General features: G+C 38.0%; 1 protein-coding gene across 1 annotated transcript in view; it reads left to right on the plus strand.

The window, feature by feature from the left end:
• Nucleotides 1-243: 243 nt before the first annotated feature.
• Nucleotides 244-20,704, plus strand: part of LOC146572863 (sphingosine kinase 1-like) — a 42,884-nt gene continuing 22,423 nt past the window's right edge. Inside the window, exon 1 of the mRNA XM_085277304.1 lies at nucleotides 244-964. Within this exon, the coding sequence (XP_085133430.1) occupies nucleotides 550-964 (415 nt within the window). The 5' untranslated portion in view covers nucleotides 244-549. The remainder of the gene's footprint in view (nucleotides 965-20,704) is intronic.

Raw genomic sequence — 20,704 nt, forward strand, 5'->3', positions numbered from 1 at the left:
GGAATATCTTACTTTTTAGAGATATTTAATTGTTTTTTTCTTAATTAAACTTTCAGTCATCAATTAGTTATTTTATCTTTATCCTGTTAGTAGTTTGAAAATACTTTTAAAATTTGGATTTCATTTAGTCATATGATCCATGAAATACCAGAAATGGCTCCACAACAAAACAACAAACTTACATTTTTGTAGTGTTAAATAATTTTATTTATATTAATATTGTGACTGCGTGAAATATCTACGTTTTTATTTTCTGACTATAAGCCATTGACTAAACCCTGGCAATTCCTAAATAACTATAACTTGAAACCTTAGGCAGCGTCCCACAAGGAGCTGCAACGCTTTCAGTGTTGGGGCTCTTATTTTGAAATGTCACCGGATATGTAGCGTTTGATTCCGTCAGCCTTCACAGCGGTCCGGAGCAGCCTGTCAGTCCTCCGGTCTACTTTGCTCGCATCATTCACGTTAGCTATGTGACTGTGTGGCTGCTTCTTCTGCTTCCCGGACCCCCTCTGCGTCCCGGTCTCTCCGGTCCGGCGTCTGTTCAGGATGGATCAATGCAGAGCTAAACTGGAGTCCACCAGTCTGGTGAAGCTGTACGGGGAATTTACGGGGACCAGTAACCGAAAAGGCAGGTGTGCCGTCATCCTGACCGAGAAGGACCTCGTCGTCCAGAGGCTCACGTCGGCACCTGTCGGACGGAACAAGGTGGTGCTCAGTCTGAAGGACTGTGTCGGCTGCCGGGCTTACCGGGGAAATGACAGTGCGAATAAGGCAGCGTACTTAGTCGCCTACTTTTACCCGCTCAAACGGCGGTGGATGAGTTCCAAGGTATCGCGGCAGAGAGTGGAGCAGGGCTTTCGGCTCGCCTCGCTCCAGGACCCGCAAGCTAACCTGGAGGAGGCAGAGAAGTGGGCTCGCGCTGTCCGAGAGCGCTCTGCCCGGCAACAGTTCCCTAGAAACGGTGAGTGTTGGATAGCAACGACAGCGGAAAGTTTGCAGGTAGTGATAGAAGCAGGATCCCACGCTGCAATTACATTCATCTCTGAATGAGTATACCACTGTGATACTGAGGCAAATATGAGTTTCAGTCGTCACCAAATGACTGTTAACCCACACCTTTGCTCACTGGTGAAAGAGAAAGGTTAGTGAAACGAGAAAGGTGCCGCCTTTTTTATGTATATTTTATCAAAAAGTAGGCAGTTTGCGTATAAGCAAAATGCTAACATGTTAAAAGCTAGGCTTAATCTAAAATCAGTATGCTCAGTTATCCTCGCCTCGTTTTGCTGATATAATTTTAAAAAAGACTAAAACAAGACACTTTTTAATATTTTATTCTCTTTTACTTCGTTTCTTCGTTTTGTAAGTGCAAAACATCGTGTAAGTCACCTTCTATTTCTATTTCTTCTATTTCAGTTAATTACCCCCCCCCCCCCCCACACACACACTATTTAACCTACTTCAAAATCTATGTAGGTGTTGACCTACATCTTCTTTTAATCCAGCATATAAAGGCTTTTAGTGGCACACAGTGCACTGTGTTTAAAGGTAAGCTCAAACATATTTGTGGTCTGTAAAATGTTAAACAGTCCAAAAAGTTAGAAGTTTGCTGTCATATGAAAAAGAAAAGCGGTGCATCCTCACAAGCTGGAAGCTTTGACCTTAAAATGTTGAACATTTTTGAAAATTAATTGATTTAAAATTAATTTTACTCAGAGTAGCTTATTATCTTGTTACAGTCATACTGTGTTATTTATGGTCATGGATTGTAGTGGGAGGAGCTTTAACTGCTTTTACCCTATGATTAAAAAAGGTGATGAATCACTAAGTCTGTTCTTTGTTGTTGTTGTTGTTGTTTTTTTAACACAATTACACAAATACCAGAAGCATGATTAAATATAAGGTGGCTTTTATTTCTGTTCAGTTTCTGTTAGATTGTTAAAGCCTTAAGTGGTTATTAAAAGCAATGCAATGTACCATTGATGAGTCATCACCTTAAAACTTCACCTTTGTCTTCCTTTTTTTAAAATGCATTTCTCACTTTTCAGGTTCTATGAAATTGTAAAGTACAATTGCACTTAATGTTTACTATACAGGGCCCACTGGTTTTTCTTTCTTGGCTTATTCTTGTATCACTAAATTTTTCCCCGAAGCACCACTGTTACTTAGCTGTTAGTATCCTTATTCATTTCCTATACCAAACAGGTTTCTTGGCACTTTGTCAGATCTCTCCCGAATACCTTTAAACTGCTCCTTGGATTAATAAAACAAAAGAGCCAGTCTAAACAGAGTCGTGTTTCAGGATCTTTTAAGAAACCTGAAAAAAACCACAAGGGATTATTGCTGCTATTGAGTTAAGGTCCAGTGAAGAGGTATGTCTTGTACAGAGTCCTTACTATCAGTTCTGCTTCATCATATTTAACCTCCTGCTTACATGGATAAAACAATTGTCCTGGTGTGTTATGGAGAGTCACTTTTCAGTTCAGTATTTTCAGCCTCCTGCAAACAAACCCACTTGACATAAAAACACACCTGAGAAACATGAGACAATATTGATTGCTTCTTTTGTTAACGTAATGCTGAGACGTATGATCATTCCAGTGGGAGCTATTCTATAACCCACGATTATACTAAAGATAAGTAAAGAAATTATTTGTCCTTAAAAAACAAAAATCCAAAACACTTTTTCCATTTTCTGTCATACATATTATTTCCTTCACACAGAGCACTGTGACCCAGTTAGCATTTTCCACAAAATTTATTTTTAACAAGACAAAATATACTGCAATTCTGCTCTGCCTGTCATTGCCAGAAGAGAAGAGAGTAGATTCTTAGTAGCTCTGGAAAGTTTCATTTGCTTTGAAATGTCTTGTAATATAAGTGCACGGGTTGTAATCCGATACAGTGACTGAATGAGTGTCCCAGGTTGGGACAGCAACCCAAATAAAAGAGGCTCAATGACTTCACCTGATCTAGCTCTGCCTCTCTTATTACTGGTTTATTCAGACCAATGCTTTGTTTTTGGCCTAGTTTTTGCTTCTCACGCTGTATACTACTGACTAATTTAACACATCAAGTGTCATTGTTGCAATGATGGTTGCTCAGTTTCAAGCAAAAGTAAAGAAAAGGAGATAAATCATTTTGAAGTTCCACTGAATGCTATTTCTTTTTGGTTGTAGTACTTGTAGTTTTTTTTTTTTTTTCATGTTTGCATGAGGTGTTTTGTGAAACAATAGGTTTGATTTATAATATAATAATGATAATAATAATGATGATGATGATAATAACAACTTAGATCTGTATTGTGCCTTTCAAGAAACCTAAGGATGTTTTACATAATAATACAAAAGAGATGGGAAAAGCTTTGTTAGATAAAGAGTTTTTTGATAAAGATTAAATTTATCTCACATGTTTGTAAGAGGCGTTGATGTGTAAACCAGATAAAGAGTTGCTGAGTTTTTTCTAATCTCTTACACTTACCTTGACTACCAAATACATAGGTTTTACATAGTCAAAAACTTTCCTATTTTTGGAATTCTTCTTCTTTTATTGTTGTTGTTATTGTTATTGTTATTATTATTGTTCAGTAATTGTTCAGTAGCACCATCACCTCACAGCTGGGGCCTCTCTGTGTGGAGTTAGCATGGTCTCCACTTCTCCACAGTCCAAAGACATGCATGTTAGGTTAATTATTAGGATAATTGCGTGTTTGGTTTACTGTAAATTGGCCATAGGTGTGAGCGTGAATAAATCTGTGTTAGCCCTGTGACAGACTGGCAACCTGTCTCACAGGTGGGGTAGACTCCAGCTCCATTGAAGATGGATGAAGTTAAGATAACAAACACTGAATATTGTTCTTGATTCTTATACATTTTCCAGTTGATCTTGATTGCCTCTTTCCTTGGCTGTTTTTGCGTGCAGTTGGGATTCTCGGTCTGCGTCCATGGCCAGCTTTTCTGCTGCATTATGTATGCTTACTAGGGATATACTCCCTGCTGAGGTTAGATCTGGATGCTATGCTTTGGTTGCTACTGTTGGTTGCAAACTAGTTAGCTGGAGCTGTTACAGACTTACAGTATGTATATTCCTTTCTTACTTTCTGTGTGAGTTGGAAACTGTTCATTACACTGACAAGCAGTAAAAAATAGTATGCACGAAGTATTGTTTTTACATTCACACCACTTCAAATGTGGAAAAATAGACAGGTTGATTGTGGCAAACTGTGTTTATGCTATATATGATTTGCTGGGGTAATTTTTTAGTCAGTTGGTTTATTGGTACCTTATATTATAATAAATTGTTGATATTTTAATTTTAGTTGCTAGTTACTGATTTGGGGGTCTAGAAACATTGGAGTGAGGAAGTGTTCCTCTTATATTTGATAGTTGTAGTAATAATAAAAGATTAATGACTCCTCGATGAAATCACCTGAATGCTGATTTTCAATTATTGTCACCTGTCTGGGTTTTGTAGGATAAAGAATCAAATAGAAGTACTGAGAATAAAATATCAGCTGAAAATGAGTCTATTTCAGCGCTACCTGCTGATGTGTTAGATTTCTGAACATTTTCACAGTCAGTTGTGGTAATTTCAAACCTCATTGTAGCTGCAGGGTCTTTGGTATCTTTGGAACAGGCTAATATGATTGCAGCCTGAAAGGGTGTCTCCAGTTAGTTACTCATTGTGCCCGAGGCCTCATGAACCATACTAAATCATGTTCAGGAGCTCTGCATCCAAACCATTACTCTAAATGAGGTCAATGCAATCCTTTCTGACCTCTCCATCAGTATTGATGCTTGTGTCATTGGCTTAATGTCAGGTGTGCTCAAAGAGTTATTCAGAAAACATCTATTTTCTATACACTCATTTTCCTTGTGTTTGTTTCCTTGTGAGATAGCTTATATAGGCATATTTCATGTCTGCTCAACTTGTCCAGTATTGCTTCTCTGCTCTAATGGTTGACACTGAGTCAGCTGCACTTTAGATCACACATACTAGTTTGCATGATAATGATCATTTATCCAAACATCTGTTAGAGGCATGACTGAAACCACCACTTGGTGCTTTTTTTGTGGCTTAGAGAATTGGTTAGGTCACAGGCTGATCATGATACCGCTGTAATTATGCAATGAAATAGTCTGTCGTACTTATTCTCACTGTTGTATTCCAATTAAAGTATTTTCATTGAGAGACATTGAACACAGCGTTGCTTGCTCAGAAAAAGGAAGTGAACAATACATTGCAGGTCATTACCAGCTGTCGGTTAGCTCTGTGGTGTGATGATGTGAAACCTTTGAAAAAATGACACGAGGTGACAGATGAGTCAACAACTCGCCACGATGGCGCCAAAAAAGACTGATACATTCCTTCTTTGGAAATTACAACTGACACCTCAGCTGCATTACCTGTGTTTTTTTTCTTAATGGTATTGTCCTGAGGTTACAAACATAAAATTTGAATGAAAAGACTGAATTCACTTGTTGACAGCATTATGATCTTAAGGAAGGCGATGGTATCAGACAGAGAGGTTACAAGTATTGATTAAACCCGACAGAATATATTGTCATCTCGCTCGAGCATGTGGTTGCTGATGTCAAATGATAATGAACTGCAGCACTGCAGTGCAGTGTATATAGTGGAAGTGTAATCAGCAGTTATTGTAATTCCATTTAATCTGTGAACGAAAATGTTACTGGTGGCTACACAAATTTCCAAAAATGGCATAAAAACCTGAAGATTGTGTGACACAACAACACACATCTATGAGAGCTTTAAAATTAGACAAAAATGATGAAACACAAAGAAATGACAATGAAAACAGGCTATTTCTCAGAAAAAATGGGCCCGTGAAAGAGAACAGTGTGCTATTCAAAAATGCTGCTTAAGGATACAAAAACCTTAGCTCAGCAAACTGACCCAATCAAATTACAGAGATCTCAACCAGGTGGTGTAGCTGTAGCCCTGTGGTTGCTCCAGTCTACATGCCCATGTATCTTGCGTTATATAAAAACAAGTTCATTTACCATTGCCATTTATATTAGCAGAGCAAATCATAATAATGGTAAACAGGGAAATTAAAGGGACAATAGCTAAACTCAAAGAAACTCTATTCCCCTCCGTATTGTCACAGCAGATGGTTCTGTCCATTTGTTTGGCATCTTTAGTGAGATTTTGCAGACATAAGTCACTTTGTTCACACAGGTTGAGAGACCTGTACGCAATCATTTAGTAACTATCAGTCATGAGGGGAAAAATGATCATTCCCCAACTGGCTGTGTGTAATTGGTGGAGGTTAATGGCAGTCTTTGGCAAAAGGATCGCTAAAGTCATGCATGACTGCGACTTGAACCACCAGCTACCACCAGTTGCTAGGAAAAAATATATATTCCAATTGGTTGGGAAAAACTTCCTTGTGTGTTTGGTCCCAAGTATATTGCTGTGGACATAGTTTGAATGGCTGTAACAGTATAATATAGTGTAGTGTGATAAAGGGTTTTGGAACAAATCGACCATATTAGCAAAACCAAACAAGCAAACTGTTTATTCACAGGGATGACTGAATGGGGCACATTGTAAACCTGAATAGTGTGTCCTTGAGGAACAAACAAAAAAATGAAAACGTGATGATACTAGATGGATGATAATATGGGAGCAGCTTGTTTTTCGTGATGTTGGTGGCTCAGTGTCAACTGTAGAATGATGTGCTGTTTGTGTAGAAAGAGACACTTTTTGCTTAGCATCATGCAGTCACTAAGATTGTCACTAGGATTTTGCACTAATTTGTAGAACAACAACATCAGCCATTGAATTTTTCTAACATTTAGTTTAGAGTTGCAGTCCTACCACTACTACATTTATTTTAATTAATTAATATAATATATATATTTTTTTAGTATGGGTTTTGTAGTCAGTCAACATCAGTGCAGAGTTGAACTCCAGGGCAGAGCGGTGTCATTGTTTGGCCTCTTGAGACAATGTCATTGTCACTTGTAGTTCCTCATTGTCTGGATGATTTTGCTTGTGTGTGTTTTTACCATCAGACGTTTTTGAATTTCAGCATCTGCTACAGCCATGACCCCAATTTCTAGTTTTCCTTTACAGCCTTCGTTATTTGGACGATAATTTAGGTATTGTGTGTATAGAACAAACAACACTGCTGTGACTGTTATTATTTATCTCTGTAACTGAAATCATGAGTAAGGGTTTTGTTCAGGTAGTACTTTAGTGATACACTGAAGGTAATGTTTTGAGTCACTACAGGGATAATGATTTGTGCTAATGCAGTGTAACTGAATATGAGTGTGAAACAATGCAAATGGCTCTGAAGGATCTTATCTGACGTTCTCGAGGGGACTGGCATGGCTTCTTTTAGCTGCAAAATCCAGGCCTCTCTCAGCCAGTCGATGCCGTTACTAACACGTTACCTCAGGCTGAGAAAGTTGAAGCTGGGACACTGGTTTTTGTCCTGCTGCAATAGTTTATAAGTGCAAAGTAGAGTTCTATGTTATATGAACAAGTGATCAATCTTTAGAAGCGACCATTTGTTCTTATTAGCAAACTCAATGTTTTTATTCTTGGACTGTACCAGAGATTCACATCTGTAAATAATGCTTATTTGTCTTAAACTGGGTCTTGGTGCTGCACTCCCGTTCAATCACTGTATGAAATAAGCAGTATTAACTCCTCTCCATTTAAGCCAGCTTTCTTCTAATTGGCTGCCCATTACAAACAGAAGGTTTGAACAGCAGGTGGGTGGAGCTGTGTATTTGAGATGACTGCATTAAGGAAAAGAGAAGAGTAGAAACCATCTGTCAGAAACCAAACGTTTAGAGGTATTTGACTACCAGGGAGTGCTCACAGGATACTTTTCATAGTTAAAATCACGTACAGCATTGTGCTACTGTAAAATCTTGAGTCACCTCTCATTTCTTTATGATTTGGTAGGAAAATGGGACATGGGTAGTAGTTTATTAAAATGTGCAAACATACATGGAATGACTGTATAAAAGGCAGAAACAGAGTTTGAACAATGCTAAGAAGCTTGAAAGTCTATATTTAGTATGATCACCTTTATTCTTCAACATAGTCTGAACTCTCTCACCCAAGCTTTCTTGTAAATTCTTAGTCAGTTTATCGTCATTTTTGGCAAGATCTGCAACACCACTTGCTGAAATGGAGGCTCAAACTCTGACAGAGGCTGGCTCCATCGTTGTTGTTGTTTTTTTTTTTGTTTTTTTTTTACAATTGGCTGTAGACATTCACTGCTGTACTTCTCCTGCATACCAAAATTTTCAAATTTGGGTTCATTACATCATAAGACCTGTATTTTAAAAATACATATTTTAAAACGCAGATCTTTTTTATAATGTAGTAAATACGTACACAGTAAACACAAAGTACAAAAAGTGTGGGTGCATATGCAAACACAATAAGTACATTTGATAATTAGACACAAAAAAGAGCAGGTGCCATTATTTTACAAATACATGTATTTGTATTTCAAGAAATTTATGTTTTCATCTGATTTTTGCCTTTGTCAACTTTGGTTTGTCTATTGCAAGTCGTTTGAGAAAGTGCACTCATTTCTTTGACTTTTTTTTTTTTTTTTTGGGATGGTCATATTTGAACTAAAAGTTATGTACTGTAACCAGTCTTTCCCCTAAATTAACCACTACCTTCTCCACCCTGTTTGTGGAGGGGAAGCATACCTAGACACACAGGCTAGGCAGGCTTTTTGGTGACACTAATTTAATGCATCATTTTCAAGCATGTCACCCCTAAATATGATGTTCTCAGCATAACCCTAACACCAAGTCTTAACCCTTAAAAAGGCATATTTGCATTACTTTATAGGAATGTAGTTACACGCGTTCTATGTTTGTCTTTGGTTTCCTGTGACAAATGAGTTCAGTCATTCATTCATTTTTAGATGAGCGGTTCTCGAGAAAGCTGCAGACTGCAGTCTGCCCATCCTGCACGTCTACGTTTTGAACAGATGCAGTCACACATCGAACACACACACACACACACACACACATCGAACACACACACACACACACACACACACACACACACACACACACACACACACACACATTCAGCAAGTTTATCGTTATAGCTGTCCTATATTTAGAACAGTAACTCTGTGTTTTCTTGTATGTTTAATGGGCATCTGTAAATTGTAGCTACAAAAAATAAGATAAGTTACGCTCACTAAATAAGCTCTGCATTATTATTGTCGTAGCCACAGTCTCCACTGTAATTCATCCCAAAGATTATCTGTTCTTTTTGGCCAGCCAAATTCTTCCACATCAATCTCACTCATCCGTGTCTTTATGGACCTGGTGTGCAGTCATGTTGGAATAATGACAAATTGTTCAAATAAAGAGGGGAGCGTGAAATTGTCCAAATTGTTTTGATATGCTTAAGCATTCAGGTGCTTGACTTTATAAACCCGTGGCCATGGAAGCGATTTGAGCACCTGATTTAGATTGATGAGTGAATAGTTTGGGCAGTATAGTGCAGTTTTACTGTTCTTCAATCGTGGGATTTGTTTAGTCAGATTGAAGAAGTTCAGAACAACAACCCGGGTGTGGTTTTTCTCACATTTAGAAGCATGTTTAATTTAGGTTCACACTCTTCTGATGAATCGGTCGTGAACTGTCAGTAGTAATTAGGGCTGAACGATTATGGAAAATAATCTAATTGCGATTTTTTTTGCCCCAATATTGCGATTGCGATGCGATATGCGATTATTTTTTAAGGTCTTTGTCTTCTGTATTATTAAACAAAGACAAGCAATACATCATATAGTATGGCCAATACTATATTACATTAATTTTAAACTGTTCTTTCCTGGTAGACAGACCTCTGTTATGATGACATGAGGTGATGCATGAATTGATGACTGACATTTTTATTTAACTTCTTCAATCACAACAGTATATTTGAACATACACAATAGTTTATTTTTAGCTTACAAACATCTGAGCATAAAGTGCTGACAAGGAACCCTGGTGTAAACATTAAAATGAAAGTCAGTACAATGTGCAGATTGCAGAAATATACATAAAAAAAATCAGTGGCTTTACCACACTCAGTTTTTCGACATCTGTGAACTACTAGACAGTCATTCAATTAAAAAATAATATTAAATAAATAAAACTAATAAATAAAAAATACACACATCTTACTGATCTCTGCAGTCAGTAACATTACACATAAAGTGCAAACATAATAGCAATTGTATAAACACACACACAAACACGCCTTTAAAGTTTAAAGGCGTGAAATTGGACGGTCTAGCCTTCTGATTAGCGTCACCGCTGTCTCGGTGGAGTTTAATAAACTCGGCCGTCTGCTTCTTGCTATCTAAAATATAACCAGACACTGGTGTAAATTCTCGACTGTCTCATACTTCTGTTTAATAAGTTTTCTGTTTGACGTTTAGTCAGCTGTGTGAAAACCAAGGAGGAACCCACCCGGGGGATTAATAAAGTTTTATTTTATCTAATCTAATAACTTTAATCTCAGCCAAACCGATTTACTCACGAACAAACAAAACACTGAAAAAAGCCCAACAATAACATTTTTAGGTTGTCTAAGTGACTTATATATCACGTTTAACCCGAGCAGCGAAACTCCGCGGTGATCTGAAAATGATGTGCCGGGAGTTGTGCCGTTCTCGGCCGCATCAGTAACCCTCGAGCTCCCGGCTAGCTGTCGAGCTGGTGGGTAGCAGACGCCTCTGAAAACGTCGAAGCACTTTTGCAAATATGGGATATCTTGATAAACCGAGCAGATATTTGATGTTTACACAACTACTTTCTCGCCTGAAAATATGTTAAAAGTTTATTTTGTGACCCAGAAAGATTAGTATGAGTAATTTTAAAACTTAGTAGCGGCCGCCATTGCTGGAAACTGGAGTTTGGCTGGGCTGCGCTATGAATTCTGGGATATGGTAGTAATTTGGACAGCCTTCGGCGCGTCGCTGTGACGTAATCGGTCTACAAATGCGGCCTCAGGAGGATGCAGCCCATGAATTTGGACATGTCCAGAGTATAATTGCAGCCTTTGCGGTTAGAAAATTGCACTTGATCATGTCGCGATATTATCGCAAATGCGATATATCGTTCAGCCCTAGTAGTAATAACGCTTCTCAATTCTTGGAAGTGAACCTACATATTTTATTCATAGCAGGCTGTCTGTGTTGTACAGGATCAAAAGAGAAGTCTACAATAAGCAGAGCTTCATGAGTTCTCACTGCAGCGTTGGAGGCATTGGTGTGTGCAGTCAGACAGCAGTGGCGGCAGCAGTTTTCTCCCAGTGGACCTTACCCAACATACGCAGCAATAGAACTTGATGTGCTGTCTGTAGCTCGAGTTCAGTGTCTCGTTCTCTCACCGGAGCTCACTGTAGGTACTGAGGCTCGCTGCAGCTTTGTGTCCGTAATGCCCCTCTCTGTCTAACTATGAAAAAATGCAAACAGTACAATACATTTCAAAGAAACCCTGTGAGACTTGGATATAGATGCAGGAGCTGAATACAAAACAAGAAGATGACTCTCTGTACATTATAGCAGTGAGTGCAGAAAGTTTTCTGTGCTTCGCCAGATTTCTATTCTCAGAAAAGGCTTCTCAAGTCATTCTTTGATACGCCGACAGCAGCAACCACAGTCCATTCAGGCTACAGCAGAGCAGCTGCTACACCTAAGAGTAAGTCAGTCTTTCCTAGTTTAAAAAAAAAATGTGGTTATGGGTTTTTTTTAAGGTGGAAAACATTTACATTTCTTCCAAACAGCAGCAGTGTACACTTTTTCTTGTATATTGCTGCATTTTAGTTTTGTTTTTTGTGCTCTTGTCTTGTGACTTTACGTAAAAAAAATTAAAAAAAATAAATAAATTTGAACTAAAGGCCAGTTTGGATAACGTTAAGTATCTTACTTGTTGGTTGTTTTCTAACCTCCCTTCCCCAATCTCACTCTAGGGCCTAAAATACACAGACAGACAGCTATTAAATCCTCTTTCTCCTTTCACAACCTTTCCATTTATCTCTTAGCTCAGGATACAGTAAGGGCAACTGCGTAATATACATGCAGGGTGATTTCAATTCAAACCTCAGTGTCGTAAACTCTCTGCCTTACTTAATATAGATTTACAGAAGGCTAACCACTGCCACCTCCTCCTGCTCCTCAGCCTTCCACACCCTTTGTGGTTCTGGCTCAGCAGAAATTTGCTTGTGAGCTTGAGGAGCTTCCACTCTTTGATTTACAAACCGCTTGAAGAGTTATCACCTCAGTGCAGCTAAGTGCTCCTGCAGTTAGCTCCAGTCAGACGAGATGTGGTTTCTTTAAAGGCAGAGCCTATGATTCAGTTTCAAAAGGAAAGTCTTAACCTAAAATATCACTTTAAAATATTTTGTCAGGGCCTTTAATGGACACTTTGTTTTCTGAAGCATGGAAAGTTTCATTTATTTAAATTGGTAAACACAGATGGTAAAGCTGAGTATACACTGTGCTGATGAAAGATGACTAGCGTGAAAGATACTGTTTGTCGTGGCTTCGAAACTCACACAGTCTCCTGTATGAGGTCGATCTTTCTACAAAAAGAATTTTAAACAATGGCAGAAATTTGGGATGATCAACTCACAATGTGACTGCCACTATGACCTACAGCTGCTAACCAGCCAATAGGAAAGCAGCAGCAAGCATGCAATAGTGTGATCAACGTCACAAAGACACAAACAATAACAAACTCAAATGGAATGTATTGTAGTAAAATATGCAAAACCAAGTGTTTGGAATTCCAACAAAGAAGAAAATCTAGTTTAGGTTTGGTATCGGAAGCTCGTCTGCATGATATGTCATTTAACACTTATCCAAAGTTAACTTTCTAAAGAAGACAAATAGTTGAGGAACTGTTCCCACGATGGAGCCCACAGTTCAGCTGGGATTATAAACCATACCATATACATGCAACAAACTCAATGTCCTAACAGTTTATTAGCTTATTATGCTCCACAGTTTGTCTTGTAATGAATTTATAGGATCCTAATAAGTATACTTAAAGGATTTTGCACGTTGATTTGACTGCAAAAACATAATTAATGGCAACATGGAAAATATGGTGATTTTTGCACCCTTTTCATTAAGGCTCTCATTTTGTTCAGTATTGAGATCACGTTTATTTATCATGACTATTTATTGATTTTAATGACATCTCATGTAAACAGAACACTGCTCTCACGTCTTCACATCTAAATTTTGTATTTAAAAAAATGGTCATCTTTATTCACATAGCTTCTTAGGTAGGTAGATGGATAGATATTTTGGCGAAGGTATGTGTTTGTTGGAAAACACATCTCTTGGGCAAATGGGTGCGATTGGTTGGCGGATTCAGTGCATCTTTGCGATCTGGATGGATACACGGATGCACTGCTCTGGTTTGCCAGTCAGTTGAGTCTGTTCACCTGCAGGTAGCGTTTTCAGTGGGAGAAACATTTTGTCACTCGTCCTTGTGATGACTTCAGTGACCAGAATAAACTTTCTGGGATTTCCTTACCTGGATGATTGAGCATGTATTTTCAAAACCTACACAGGCTTATTTTGATGGATGTCTGAGGTGATGGTAGTTGATTAATGGTAGCAACCACTTCATTGTTTTTCTTGGGCTTCATGCATTAATTACAGTGCAGTTTGTGGTATGTTTTCAGGTGGTTCTATCTAATCTGAAGTATTTCCAAACAAGCTTGTCAAGCCCTGTTGTTCTGTTTGTATATCTGTCTTTTAATTTGTTCTTACTTATCTAGACTAGTCCAGGAACAGCTGTGATTGTCACATTCTGATTTAGAAAACGCTTGAGTTTCTATTGCTTTGCGTTTCATGTAGAAGTAGGTGCATTTTAAATTTCGCTCCATCATGCTCATTTAATTGTGGGAAGCCAAAATCATGAATGAGATTAAAATTCAATTAGTTGTAGAACCCTAGAAACATTTCTCTCAGATGTAATCACTAAAGTGGCTTCCACTATTTATTTAATTTTTGTTTCACCTCATGTTTTTGGTAGGCTACGTTAAAATAAAAAACCCATTAGAGCGACATAAGAGAATTACTGATTTTGAAATAGTTTAACTCATTGAATCTGTCACATTGCGCAGAGCTGGAAGAGCACGTCTTGTGTCAAATACAGTACGAAATAGATGTTAATCCAATAATCTCTTAAATGTGGAAACTGGATTCCTTCCTAATGGGTGTTGTCAAGGCTTAGAGTGCAAATCTGCACTGAGCAACAGGCAGAAGTGTGAGCACAGCCTGTGGTGTATCTGTCTTTCCTTCTACATGTTCTTTAGGTGAATTTTATGCAATAATATTAGCTACCAAAAAAGGTCATGTAATGTTGTCTGGGATTTCATAGACTCTTCTGTGGGTTAATTTAACACAAATATATGTAAATATATGTAGTTACCTATCTCTTAGTTTTGAATTATAATGTTTTTTTTTTACTTCTTGGCTAGTTGTAATCATTGTCTGAATCATGGTCATCTTTTCCTATATGTGAAACGGACATTAAGACTTAGAGCAAAATATAACCCGATGTCTCATCTCTCTCTTTAAATCCCCAGTTTTCACTGAGTTTTGACAGTTTGACTGGTCCCATCTGCAGATTTATGCTGGCCGAGATGCGGGCTCAGCAAAGCGTAATGAAAAGCTCGGAATTTTTCATCAAAAATTGCAACATTATAATTTCCTAATCACAGACGGTTGATGCTTTGTCATACTTCACTGCTGAAGGGGAACTGAGATACCGGAACTACTGACTGATGAGTGCAAGTCATCACTGTTAGTCAGACTGAGTCGTAGAGCAGTGATCACACTTCAAACAGAAACAGTGAACATGTAAGGTCATAGAAATAATGAAGATGCAGCTTGATGAATATCCCTGTGTCCCTTCCTAAATACAAACACTGAATTTATATAACTTCAATTAAAAAGAGTATTAAAAAGACTGGAGAAGTTTTCACAAAAAAATTGGAATAAGTGCATTTGAAGTTTACCATGAGACATTCATGTCTGTGTCTGGTTTATACAAGCAGATACAGCAGGAAAAAGAAAAAGGAAGCTGTCTGTTCTCACACTATATATGCACCCAGAAAGCTACTATAAGAAACCTTCCCAGAAAATGTGTTTTTTTTTTTTTTTTTAATGTTTTTTCTTTTCTTTTTTTACTGCTCCTGGGTTTTCCCTTTCATTTAGGTTGTTATTTCCTGTGGCGAATAGCTCAGTAGTGATTATTCCATTAAGATCTGGAACGGTTCCAATGCTGTTGGTTTGAAGAGAGGAGATGAGACGTCCGTAATCACAGATCAAGTAAACGTAGTTGAGGCGCAGAGCATAGCTTTGTTGTTGGAAGTTTCCTGTCATTTTGTATCTTGATTGTTGTTTGTGAGGTTACTTTTTAATTTACACAGTTCCCTTAATCGCCTCATCCAAGATGCTGAGTTTCTTGTTTTCACCAATTTTCACCAATTGTGTGAAGATGTTCCAGTTTGACTTCTGCTGCAATTGTTATTATTTTTTTTTTATGCTTTATTTTTTTATGATAAATTGATTGGCATTTGCGTCAGCAGGGCTTTCATCAGGACTATACAGATCATCAGCAAATAAACAAACACGACGCTTATCTGCTGTCATAAAACTCCAACCAGTAGACTGTTTAGAAAAAAAAAAAATATATATATATTTGCTACAGTCTTTTGCATCTTATATTAGATGTTTTGGCTCAGTGCCATGTTGCTGCTGCAGCAGAGTTAATGATAGAGGAGGAAACCCAGAGCGTGGACAGACAGACGAGAAGATAGTGTCCTCTGGAATGTTTGTAGAAAAGCGCTATATAAATACAGGCCATTTACCATTTACCATTTAGAAGAGGAGGGGTGCCACACAGGAAGTGGCATAGGACTGGGTTTAGCCAGCAAGAACTGCTGTGTGGGTGTTGGGATGCACACACACACACACACACACACACACACACACACACACACACACAGACCAAGGTCAGGGCGTTCGGTGCCAGCTGTCGTGCAGCTGATTCATGAGGGCACTTTCTTGTCTTTCCCTCAGGAGTCCAGTCGCTATGATTTTGAGATTACTGCATCTGAATGATACAAGGAAATGTGACGTTAACGCTCTGCATTTATAAAAAGACATAACCAGCCTTTCTTGAATGCCAGTTTATAGACTAATGTGATTATTGTGTACCGTTACATACAGGTTTTACCTGCTATTACCGTTACCCGAAGGACCTTCTGCTAACCCGAAAAAGAAAAAAGAAAAGTGTAAATTTTTTTTTTTTTTTTTTTTTTTTAATTTATATGCTCTCATTTTATATGAGCTCAGAGTGATAGGCTGATACGTTTTGCTTTCATTTAGTCACAATAGTTTCCCTCCCTGTATGTGTGTCTGCATATGTAAACCCTCTTCTCAGATACATGAAGCAGAGCCCAGTGAAGTGAAGATAACCTTAATTACTTTAGGTTATGTTACTGTGAAGGTAATAAAACAACGGAGAGAGTAAGAAAAAAGTATTCCTGTTTCCTGGATCCATCCATCCCACAAAGCATCAGCTCAGGGGAAACCCTGCACTTAATTGTGCACAGTTCACTTGTTCAGGCTCGGCCTTGGCCACTGGAGCGCCTTGAGGCGACTGTTGTTGTGATTTGGCGCTATATAAATTGAATTGAATTGAGTTGGAGCTTATTGTACCAATGCTTTGGTGGAATTGCAAGCATTATCTTGCAATTCCACCAAAATGTGGTGTGGCTCATTTCTGAAGTGACACAGAAACTGCTCTCACACCGGTCAGAGTAGTCCTGGGTGTATTTTCAGCAGAAGCCTCGTCAGTTTGCACAGAGAGGACGAGGAGTCAGCAGGTCAGAGGAAGGATAGAGAGTCTGGTCGATTAACAAAATAGAGGAACCTGTGCATGTATTCCTGGAATTACTACAATCAAGGACACGGGTATTGAGTAATACTTACCAGTTCTTCTGCTTTACTGAAATAAAAGGAAAAAATTGAATTCTTGGGAAAAATGAGAAGTAATTAAAATGAAATTGCATACTTGAAGTGAAAATATACAGAAAACCACGTCATATTACTTCTTAAATCAAGTCCCCAACCTCTCCTTAGTGTCTAGAGCACTGATGACCTTATACAGGAAAATAATAGTGGGGATAGTGTGGGTTGTCCTCTATTAATGGATAAAGTTTTATTTGTCACTAAAATACTTTAATATATTTAAAATTACTCACTTTGGGGATTCTGATTCATGTTGATTTATTATACTGTGATTTAAATGTAGCTGAGCATTGTGACACTTGTATTTTTCCTTTATTTGCTGTTCCCTTCTGAGTTATTCCAGCAAACTAATAATGAGATAACAAATGAGAATAAATTAAACAAGCAAATATACTCAGGTGTGTCTATTGGCTCTAAAGCACGAGCAACGATCGAGCTTTGCACCACATAGTCCAGATTCCAGAATTACTGGTTTAATCCACAGATGCTGCAATATTACTTAGATAGTGCTAATAAAGTGGCAGCAGTGTGTATAAAGTTATGGCAATGGTTCAGTTCAGGATTACTGAAAAAAGACTTAACGCCTGAAGAGTTCACCTCAGGTCAAACTGTTAAGGTGCCGTAACGTGTAAACCTCTTTCCGACCGGTTTCTCTGCATTCCAGCGGTATCACTGTCAATTAGGTTTTTAACCAGTTAGAGACACTCATCACTAAAGCATTTCAGTTGTTCAGCTGTCAGACGTGCTAGGATGAAAATCCAATCAACTGCAAGAATCAACTGAGAATTCTCAGGAATATCACTGTAGGGTTTTTGGATATTGAGTTGAAACAATATAGCATGACACCCAGACTTTTTTTATTGGATCACACTATTTTTAGAAGAGTTTATTCCCCCCCCCTGTACCTGTTTGTAAAATGATCCCTTAGCTGCAGCTTGTCAAATGTAGCGGATAACTTCACCAGAGCTTTTTTTTTGCCTTTTATTTTAAATATTTCCCATCTGACCTCCAACAAAAACACACTGAAAGGGAGAGGAGGAATGAGATGGAAAATTCATGAAGTAGTTTGCTTATGGGTTTTGTGTGGGGAGGCAAGAAATGTTCTTTCTATAACTTTCTAAAACATTTGAGATATCACCATGATATCATCTTTCGTTTCTCTCTCAGAGCTCGTATCGTACTTTGCATATTAAGTAATAATCTTTCAGATAAAATGGACCTTTTAGGCTAATGTGTAATTTTTATATTAAAATGAGCACTTATTTACCTTATACTGGTAAATACAAAATCCAGTCAGTCAGTTCTTTCCCTTTAAGTCAGCGTTCCTTTAACTGGGCGCCCCTTCATAAGAACTGCAGGTGGATGCTGCTGCTCTGATTAGAGTCAGAGCTCTTCAAAAGGACGTCCCCTCTCACTTCCATCACGAGGATTCGAGTTTTAAAAACTGACTGAAAGAGCACTCTGAAAAGATTGCATTCAGGATTGCTGTACCTAATTAGTCCTCCTCAGAGGAACAGAAGGCCAGCAGCAGTTCTTCTCTGTTTTTTTTAAGCCCCCACACCCAGTCTTCTTCACTGTGTTAAAAAGATCACTGTGAGATCTTTGTAACCCTCTGATAACTGTTTCAATCCCTAATTTGCATCAACCCCGCAGTTAAAAATTTAGCAAAGAGCTCAGAGCTGTGCACATTCATCTTGAGATGCAAGCTGTGTCATTGGACTAAGTTAGTGTGTGCCACTGACCTTTGTTTCTGCTTGCGTCCACAAATTTTTCTGTCAGGTCTGTGCACAAAGTCTCCTTATCAGTGGGTTCTTAAGTAAATGAGCTGTATTTCATAGCAGCTGCAGGTACATTACAGGTAATATCACAAAATTAAATTCAGATTAAATAAAGTACATTTATCACATTAAAAGAATGCACAAAATTTGCAAAAGATCAGCTGATGCAGAAAAAATACCAAAAACAGTGGGTCAACACATGCATGCATCAGCCAAAAATCAGTTCACACTAGAAAGTGCATTTTCTGAAGAAACTGCAGTGTGAATGCTTGAATCTGAATGTATGCACTGAAATGAATTAATTGCTGAATTTTGAGTTAAAAATATTGAATGAGATAAAAAAACAAAACAAAAAAAAATGAATTTAACCTGAAAACAAAGGTGCTGAACTGCTAAAAGCTGGACGTTACACAGAAGAAGAAGTTGGAAAAAAGCTGAAAATGTTTTAATTGCAAATTAGAAAAACCTAAGAAATGAGAAAAGAACATTTAGAGTCAGAAAACATCTGAAAGAATATTAAAAGGTCATATTCTTTGAATCACTGAATGACTAAAATGTGATCCCTCCACTTGGATCCACACAGTTTAAAAAGTTTAAATGTCTGAGCTTTGAAAGACAAGATGTTGGAAAGAGAACAACGATGGCGACGTTTTGAGGGTAAAATGATGGCTTTAACACTGTGGACACAGCAGCAGTTGAAAGAGAAGTGTTTAAGATGAATCTTGGCAGAGTGAGAGAGAGCTCGTTAAGCAGGCAGGTGTGAGCCTGGTTGCTATAGTGACCGCACCCAATGGCTCCATACACACGTACACAGACATGCGCCTCACTTTTGCTGCTTAAAATGAACAGAAAAGTCAGGCCGAAACAAATCGTTCCCAAATGAAAAGTAAAAGTCGTATTGACGAAATTCTTTCACCGTGAGCGACAGCAATGTCTAGTCTACCTAATTCTCAGTTTTCATGCCTGTGGAGTTTATTATATGGACGTGGTGACAGTGGAAAGACACCATGCTCTTCTGATTTTCAAACGAACCTTCTGAGCCATTTTAACATTAGAGTCTATGGAAGAGTTGGAGGGAGGAGGCTGTGCATTGGTGGCATTTATGAAAAAACCATAACACCTAGTACAATAGTAAACACATTGGATGAAAGAGGACAGCGATGGCTACATTTTGAGGGTAAAATCATACCTGTAGAGCAAACGCTGCGGACACAGCAGCAGTTTTAAAAAAGATTTTAAGATAAATTTTTTTGCTCCTCTCACTCTAGCAGTTGAGCTGTCTCACTCTAGCCCCAACATTCCGTCCCATACACACCCATTATAAACTCTGAAACGGGTGAAAAAACATCATGAAACTTAAACTGGAACTGAAGAAAAAGTATAATAGATATTGAAAAGATAAATACAAGTTGAATAGTTGAATGTCTTGACTTCGTTTTAAAGTTTGAATGGTGGCTCTATGTCAACGTATGTGGAAGTAGTAAGAGTTTAAAGAGGAGGAAGTTGAATGAGAATTTGAAGGGTCTCTCCATTGAAATACATTATAAATTTTTGTTAAATAAAGTTGAATAAAATTAAAAATATAAATGTTAAAAATGAGAAAAGTAGAAGCATTCATGTCCAAAAGAATAGGAATCTAACGGTGTTTGAATGGTTTTTCTAAGTTGAGCGGTTTTGAAGGAGTGAGATGCCAAAAAACGTACGGAATATATAATAATAATAATAATAATAATAAAGATTCGAATAACAATACTGTGAATGCTTTTCAAGCATTCACACTAATTAATGTGCAGAACATTCAAGGCTCTAGTTCATGCTGGAAGTGTTTCTGTGTATGGCCCATGTTTCTGTCGCT

Source organism: Mchenga conophoros, linkage group LG6 (assembly GCF_057382185.1).
Source record: "Mchenga conophoros isolate Kocher_MC1m ecotype Shallow Benthic linkage group LG6, M_conophoros_male_GT1.1, whole genome shotgun sequence".
NCBI lineage: Eukaryota > Metazoa > Chordata > Actinopteri > Cichliformes > Cichlidae > Mchenga > Mchenga conophoros.